At 37.9% G+C, this 9,014-nt stretch overlaps 1 protein-coding gene across 1 annotated transcript in view; it reads right to left on the bottom strand.

Moving 5' to 3' along the window:
• The window catches only part of LOC105155941 (protein phosphatase 2C 29), an 11,082-nt gene extending 2,436 nt beyond the window's left edge, over positions 1 to 8,646 (bottom strand). The window contains exons 1-3 of the mRNA XM_011071925.2: positions 6,432 to 8,646; positions 1,580 to 1,693; positions 655 to 919 (exon numbers count right to left, since the gene is read on the bottom strand). Of these exons, the coding sequence (XP_011070227.1) occupies positions 655 to 919; positions 1,580 to 1,693; positions 6,432 to 8,330 (2,278 nt within the window). The 5' untranslated portion in view covers positions 8,331 to 8,646. The remainder of the gene's footprint in view (positions 1 to 654; positions 920 to 1,579; positions 1,694 to 6,431) is intronic.

Genomic DNA, 9,014 nt, shown 5'->3' with positions numbered 1-9,014 from the left:
GTCTCTTCTCTCCGTTGTTGCTAAACTTAACATACTTTTTACAGAAATCCAACCAACCTGGCATTGGAACTCGAAGTCATATGGAGACATTACTGAATATGAAGCAAATGTTGATGTTCTCGGAATTCGATATTTCTCTTCTAATAACAGTTTTTGTGAACTGCATAATTAGTTTGAACTAATGGGATTATCCTGTGAAAAAGGAATCTGATAATTAAGCATCACATCTTTCCTTCTAACATCATTTGCCAAGAGCAGCAACAAAAATGCTTGCACTAATACTTTATATATGAAAGTTGTGATAAGTATCATGCCCCTAACCTGTCTTTTCAAGCTTCTATATGAGCATGCGAACACGGAAACCCCCAAAATATATCTGTAGCTCCCAAGATATCAGTGATTTAGAAACCTTACTACGTTATTAGCTCCCATGTACTAACAACTTCAGTTACCAGAGAGCAAATTATAAACTCAATAAGACATGTTGGCATAGAAAGTAACTTGTACTTTGACCAAACATCCATGGTAAATAGGAATAAGGGAGTGATATACACCACCCAGCATTATATGACAGATTATTGATTCTCAAATCCAGTTCAAGGAGGTTTTACACCAATCATCTTTCATAGTTAGTTTCCAAGGAGAAATTTTTACCAGCTTTTCTGGCAGCACGGAATAGAAGCTCCTCTATCAGGTGCTGAGCAGGATCTCCATCTGGGAACCTCTCCATAAAATTCTGCACATGGGAAACCACCTCTTGATTGCTAAAATACTGATACAGGCCATCAGATGAAAGCACCACAAATTGATCTCTGGGGCACAGTTTGTGGTGGCGAAGTGAAGGCGAACATGATATATAGGGTGCGGTACCAATATAATCGTTCCGAAACATTTCTAACAAGGCATCATTCCATTTATGCTGCATCAATGCAATACAGACCATTAGAGAGATTGGTCACAAGCAATTCGAAGAAACAAGGAGAACTCACAGACTACATTGCAGATGTTAAAAACACTATGAAATCCATCTTAGTAGGCAAAATGTGTTCATCTGGACCAAAGACAGAGTAAGATTAACAACTTAACAGAAACTACCAATCAAGGGGTAGTAACCACAAGAAAGTAATGTAGTGGACAAGACCAAATATTGCACGGTAAGTAGTCTGCATGTCTTTGGGTTATGTTTGAATAATGCTTTACTCCTGAAGTTTCAGTAAAATCAATATCTGCTTAATCCTTGAACTCATTACTAGCAAAAAAAGGGAGAAAAAGGAAAACGATGATAATGATCACACAGAACGTGACTTGGGAAATATTAATGTACTTAATTGGACTGGGACTCTGGGACGTGAACTGACATAGTGCCAAACTGTAAAAATTGTTTGACCAAAATCTAAGACGATGTGATTGAATGAAATATAATGAAGGCGAATAAACCACTTTGCAAGGACCAAGTTGGATTAAGAATCTACTTTACTCAATAGAAATTCAACACAAACACACAAAAAGGAGTAAAGACCCATGGCATTCACCAACATAAACGAGAGGCAAATGCCTAGTAATGATTCAACAGACAAACCTTTTTGAGGAACCCAGCCCCAAATGCACGAGTAACTTTAAGACGACCTTTAACTCTATCATTTACTATACAATTGTTGTCATCTGGGTGCTCATTCTTGATGCGAATAACTTCCTGAAAATGATAAATACCAGAAAACAAATAAGGTAAAAACATGAATGCTGCAAAGACATTCAAACAAGATGCCATATAGAGAAAGTTGTTGAAGCTTAAAACCTCTAAAGCACAGTCATGATCATTTAATAGCCAGAAGTTATCGTGTAGCATAAGGAGTTTTAGTCACTTATGCAAGCACTAGTGTAACCAAAAGAGAGACCAGAAGTTAATTATAAACTTGAGAAACTATTTGACTCCATTTTTGTCATACTCAAATTCTGTTCCACCAGCACTCAAGATAAACTACTTCCTTTTTTGTTCCAATTATACTCCCCTTATCGAAATGAATTAAGTAAACAAAAATACACCATCCCTTGAGCCAAATAAATCAAAACTCACAAGGTACTAAAGTTATTGAACTGAAAAAGACATTTGCCATTCTATACAATATTAACATGTTATATATAGCTACGCTTATAGTGTCCTAAACCTAAACCCCTATCGTTATCTGATGATACATGATCATATATAAATTTTCCATCCTAAAGCTCCATGCTACATGATGCTCATTCAGAGAATGGATCAAGCTTGCCTGCAAAGGCCACATGATAATTCACACTGTACACACCTGCTTGTGCACAAGCAAAGCATGTTATCTCCAACCAAACGCAAAGTACAAGCAAATACAGAAATTGAATTTGTAACACACAAGACAAGATTCTTGCTGACAACAGTTGACCAATGGAGCTCGCACTTGTGGTGAATCTTCCAGTTCCGACCTTATTTTCCACTTTAGCACCGAATTTCTGACCATATACCTTAGATAACCCTACCAATGTATTTTGTTTAATACCTACAACCCCAGTTTCCATGCAACTCCGTATCTATGAACAAAAATGATTAGGTCACATATAGGATCCAGAAAATTAACACATCTTAGAGCATCCTCAAGATTTTTTTCTTAACATAGTACACTCAAAGAGCGACATGCATAAAAAGAACAAGATCGCATTACAAGCTGATAGTCAGAAATCAGAATGCTGAGCAGCAAGAAAGATCAGCCAAAGTGGAATCACATCATCCTTGTGCTCTACCGACGCATTCCAAATACCAGGCGCTCCCTACATGCGATCCCTTAGGACTACTTTCTTTGGCTGTGGAATAATCTAACTTCTTGACATGTTTAATCTAGCTTTGACTAATCATAATCTGATTAATCCTTTTGATATGAGTGTGCTTAAGCATTAATCCTATTTAATACTAAATAATCAAGTTTAAACACTAACTAGACAATAACAGGAACTAGTTACAGTAGCCTCTTAAAAAAGAGTAAGCTGTAAAGTCTACACACAGCTGCATTATATTCCCAAATCTATGGCCAAATTGCAACTGACCCCACTTCCTTAAGCCCCTTGCTAAACTTAATTGATGTACAAACTCAGGACTTAATCAACTATACTTAGAATTGATCACACATGAACTCTGTAATAGGCACATCTAGCACATGGAGATAATGCCGCCTTAGAGGTAATCCTTTATTACATGCAATAGACATTTTAATCACCAAACAACCCTACAACTTACTAATCCTTCATATATCAGCTCGATGCATAAATTGCTCAGTCGAATAACTTGCCCAAAGCAGTTTCAAATGCCAACATAAAATTGTCCACTTGATAGTTGGTACTTAATATAAAATAGAGAAAATACATGGATTGCAGTTTCTTCATATATTTATAGAGACCTAACTTCTAGACTGCTACTCACAATAAGGTGTATCATTAAGAATTCCTTTCCACAATTTTCCTTGCACCATGATTCTTAATTCTTCAACATTCTTAATACAGCAGCACTCCGAGCTCTAACTTTTGTTGTACCAAAGTCTTCAAAAGTTGGCCTATTAATTGACTAGAGAATTTTTATAGTCATGATTCATGAACCATTTCCACCTTATGACTAACCCCAAGAAACATATTCTCCTTTACAGTTGAATCCCAGCTAAGCAAAATAATCAAAGATTCTTTCTTAACGTCACCCCATGGTGATCTTTCTGAAATTTATTTCATGTTCAAGTGATTCATTTCATATGCAAAGGTTACATATCAACCAGCTTCATTGAGTTGTCCTCCATACTTGTTCCTTTTATTAGAGAAAAACACTAAACGACTGTCATATGATTTTGGATTTTGCGAGTCAAGGAAGGAATAGTATGTCTCATAAGAGGTCTATTTACCAAACTATGGGGATCATAGAATGTTATTATATATCATCCACATTGTAGCTTTCCAGCTCTATCTCTTGTGCTCAATTAACACTACTAAGACTGTTCACGTGCAGAACATCCCCTTCCTAGTTTGCCTATTTCTGTTATATCCCTGATTGAAAATGCAAGGTTTACATGAATTCTAGTACTCTAAACTCTTAGTTCGCATACTTTTAACTTCGTCAAAAGGGCATCTTAATTAATGATTCTATCATGCATCATATTCTATAATTGTTAGTTATCAAACTTTGTTCAAAACATTCCTAGTCTATGTACTACTTCACTTATGCCTGTTCGTTTGTGTTTTCATCAGTTTCAAGTGGAAAATATGATTTTTCAATTTTGTCTAGGTTTTCGTATGAAATGAGAATATGTTTGGATTAGTTAATGAGATTGTGTTTTATATTGAACTGTGGTGTCAAATCAATATATTTCCAATAAGAATACGTATAAACAAATATGTTTTCACTTTAATTACTGTTGAAACACTGAAAACTGAAAATGAATACACAAAAAAACAAAGGCCCCAAGCTTCTAAATTGTACCACTTAATTCTAAGATCCTTCAATAGTGGTATATAGAATACAACCAGCAGAAGGTAAAAATTCAATCTTTCCCACTCCAATGACTAGTGCAAGTTTGATATGGGACAATTAAATAACCATGTGAATGACCAAGAGACATTCTTAGAATTAGAAAGTATATAGTAGAACATCAATATGTGGAGAGCCAATAATTAAATGGAAACAACTTAAATCTTGGAGATTTATACAAGCATCCAAGTTCAAGATGTCACTGTATATGGCAAATCAGTAACTATTGGACACTATTCATGCATTTGGGCAAATCATCTGCTCACAACAACAATAAAAGCTTCAAACTATGTAAAAGTTCTAATCTTAGACATGTACAAGAAAAATCTAAGGTGGAATTCAAACTTTGATTTACACCATTTAGGTCCACGAGACAAAGCACTTACGTAACTCCATTAGACCTGGAACAGCAAAAACCACGATAAAGTTTTTGCTTGTCTCCTTCAAATTTACGCTGTAGAGGTAATAAATTAAACCAAGATATATTCTAAAATACACTAGATAATTATGCTTACAAAAGATCCTAAATAGTTCCATACAAGTTAAGGTAGTATAGACACATCCTACTATACCCTTCTACATTTAGACCCATTTCTGCATCAGGAATTATGATCATCAGCAAACTGAGAGTCTCCAAATCTATTATACAAGATATTGTCCGTAACTAGAATATGTCACCAAACAATGCTGAGTGCCATAAATTGAAAAGGTTAGCCTCTACTTGTGTCATATAGCACATAATCTCCAACAAATGTAACACCGAAAATGTATAATGAGGTCTGAGACTCTGAATACATCACGAGCATTAGATATGAGACAACATTATCAAGAATCGCCTGAGACGTCCATACATTGCTCAAGACTATTTCCAAGTCTTCTATGAATATTGTCTCAAGACCTATGCCCAAGACTATTTCCAAGTCTTCTATAACTCAAAGCTTATGGTAATATGAAGTCTCAGACCTATGCCCAAGACTATTTCCAAGTCTTCTATAACTTAACACTTATGGTGGAAATACGAGGAGGCAAAAATAAACCTGGAAAACCCCATGTACAAGAAAAATGGAGGTAAGTTTCACAATTAGAAATATTGAGGGGTGAAGCCGAAGAATTCTATGAAGAGTGACATAAATATTCAGTTGCAATAGTCAAGCCAATGATAGCTCTAAGTCTCAGTCTTAGACCACATTCCACATTGACAGATATGTCGTACAAGTATGTCAATTCTTGTCTTTATGACAGCCACTCGTGGAAATGATCGATTCTCAGGATTTACCAGTAAAGACAAGCTAAATTTGGCAGTATGTCAAATTGCTAAAGAAATATGGTGAGTCAATTCCAGCTGCATGCCAATTTAAAAACACAGTGAATGAACTAATCAAATTTTAACTAAGAGATAGAGAGAGGCAAGGTGGACGAGATACTTCTCATGTTAAAACTTCATCACTATTAACTTTCATTACTAATTTGGATATTATATTGTGATCGATAAAAAACTAACTCAAATTATTAAACACCACAGAGTTTCTACATCAGAAAAGGAAAGATATCAGAAGAATAGCCAAGAAAGCGTCCTTTCTGTATTTGACAGATAGTTAAACAATTGGCTCAGAGATTAAAAGAAAGGATGCTTTTCACCCATTAAAAGGCATCACAACATTAGAAAAAAAAAATATGCATAAGATTCATCATACAGAAATTCTCTACATTTGTCTCAGTTTGGTCCAGATATCTCAGTCATGTTCAATTAAAGCTGCAGATTTGAACCGTACTCAGACTAGTTAACAAGGAAAAGATTAAATATTGTTTACCATGACCATAAACTTCAAATTAGGAAAGCTCCTCAATCATCTAAAATTTCTACATAGAAGAAGATAGAAGATAGAACTGGGACGCTTACCTCTTCTATGCTTGTGCTATGGTCAGTCGATAATTGCAGTGCAGTCAAACTCATAGATTGGTGAGCATGCGCTTCATTTACTGCTTTACTCTCCTTACTGCTGACATCAGTGGACTCTTCAATGATGCCTTCACCACTAAATCCATCATCCGCAGCACCTTGAGATTCCGTACCACAGCTGACCTCTTCAGGCTCATACTGTGCCACAATGGCTCGACTATCCCCAACATTCATCACATACACATCTTCATCCCTCATCAACACCACCAACAAACAAGAACCCATCAATGCAAGTTCTGGATAACGATCAAGTACCCTGTCAGTCATATCCAAGTATGCTTGTTCTGTCACTTCAAGTGCTCTAGACATTGCACCTAAAACCAACTCATGATTAACTAACCCTACCTTCCGCTTCTTACCAATTCTACTAATTCTCTCCCTCTCAGTCTCCCCATCATCTGCTACATTACTCTCCCTCATTTCTTCTTCAGCTTTCTGCTTTCCCTCCAACCAAAATCTCCAAGGAAACAATCTGATACTCTCCTTATCCTTATTCCTATTCAACAACCCATGCTTTAGTTTTGACAATAATAAAGACCTCCTAGTCCCTGCTGACCCAGCATCGTTCACGCTTAATGCGTCATCAACTGAAAATGCAAATCGTTCGGAACCCGATAGATCAAGCCCCTCTTCAGGATCATCCTCCACTAAATATTCCCATAATCTCCGCCTCCTAACCTCTATTTGTTCCCCTCCAAACATTACTTTCTTAACTAATCGTGATCCATTTTCGCCTTCTTTCGTTTCACTAAACCCTTGGCGATCTGTATTAACATCTGATTGACAAGAATTCTCAACGACATTTGCATTTTCTGAGGCTTCAACTAAATCCTCCGTGTCCCAAAACAAACCCTCCAATTCATTGTACATGGCTTTGTATAAATGGCTCATTAGAAATTCAGGGGCATCGGGACCGTTAAATCCATCATAAATTCCAACAAATAGCCAACCCAGCTCCTCCGATACGACCACGTGCACCCGGTCCTCACCTGCCTTACCTAATGCCCACTGCTCATTGCTCTCACAGCCCATCCCCACTGCCTCTCTGCAGCTATCAACTCCTGGCGGCGCATCCTTCCGTCCTCCTCCTCCACTAATGAAGTTCCTCACGGGCACCACTGAGAAGTTCCGGTACAACGCCTTACGTATTCCTGAAATGCTCTTCTTCTTCCTCTTTTTTACATAAACACCACCAAGAGGGGCCGAAAATGGCACTCCCCCATTGTTGTCACCGGAGGCAGTGCCATCCAATGGTCCGGAAAGTGCCCCACGCTCAATTGGGCCAGACATGAAGAATGCCCTCTCTAGCGGGCCTGACGGAGGCTCGCCACCACGTGGCACCCGCTGCAGGGGCAAGGCACTAAACGATGATGTACTCTCAAACCCATCCAGCAGAACACTATTACCACCACCCCTGGACGGTCCACCTACAAAACCCTTGTTGCTGTTGCTATTAGTAGCATTGTTATGATGATAACTATTGGTGGCATCAGCGGCATCATCGCAAAAATCATCAAGTTGGAGGACGGTTATGGGAGTCGAAGTGTTGGCACTAACGGAGGCTCCAGATATGGCTCGGAAACCGGTCTCAGGATATCCGGGCGGCCTGGAGGGCCTTGGATGGGCCGGATCGTCGAAGCGGAGGGACTGAGAGGGTGATACAAACCGATCCGACTGAGTAGGGGAGATGAACCGAGCGGAGGATCGGACATAGCAGAAGGAGTGACCAAGGGTTTCGTCGAGCGGAGCATTCGCAGTGAAAATGACATCCGGGTCTGACCGGTTCGGACCGGCGGCCGGATTGAAACAGGGGAACACCTGCGAAAACCCCGCCCCCATCACATCCGACGATTCATCCCAACCCCAAACCCCAAACTCAAAAAGAAATTCCAAATAAAAGATCAAAAGCCTTCTAAGAAAAAAATTCCAGAAAAGAATTATTGAACTAAATACAAAGGGCAACCGTCAAGATTGTAACGGACAAGAACACGCAACAACCCACTCGCGCCCTCTCTCTGGCTCTCCGCAGCCGTTCTGTGCGTGCCTTGAGAGTGTTCGATGAAATGTAAGTGCAAATGGGGCAGCAGAGAGAGAAGAGAGCAGTGATAGTAGTAGTAGTAGTAGTAGTAGTAGTAGTAGGTGTTTTCTTTCGTTTTTCGAGAGGGAGAGTCAGAGTGCTGAGACTACAGTTAGGAGAGAGAGTGTTGCTGGGTTTTAATCATCTGCTTTTGTGTGTACCATATTTTCTCAACTATCTTTCTATATTTTCATGCTATACATAATCTAATTTTTTATTATATTTATTTAATTAATTAATTTCAAATGAATAAATAAAAACTTATAGTAAATTAAGTTAATTAAAAATATTATCATTTTTTGCATAAATGATATACATTTAAGTATACTATAGTTCGCGAGTTTTGCCAGTCAAAATAATTATTTTAAACGTCTCCCCTAATAAATAATAAAAATAAGTACACTTATAATTCAACGAATTAAATATAAACATATCATTATTTTCAC

Source organism: Sesamum indicum, linkage group LG2, assembly GCF_000512975.1.
Source record: "Sesamum indicum cultivar Zhongzhi No. 13 linkage group LG2, S_indicum_v1.0, whole genome shotgun sequence".
Taxonomy (NCBI): Eukaryota; Viridiplantae; Streptophyta; class Magnoliopsida; order Lamiales; family Pedaliaceae; genus Sesamum; species Sesamum indicum.
The sequence above is the reverse complement of the archived record's forward strand: the minus strand, read 5'-3'. Positions and strand labels throughout refer to the sequence as shown.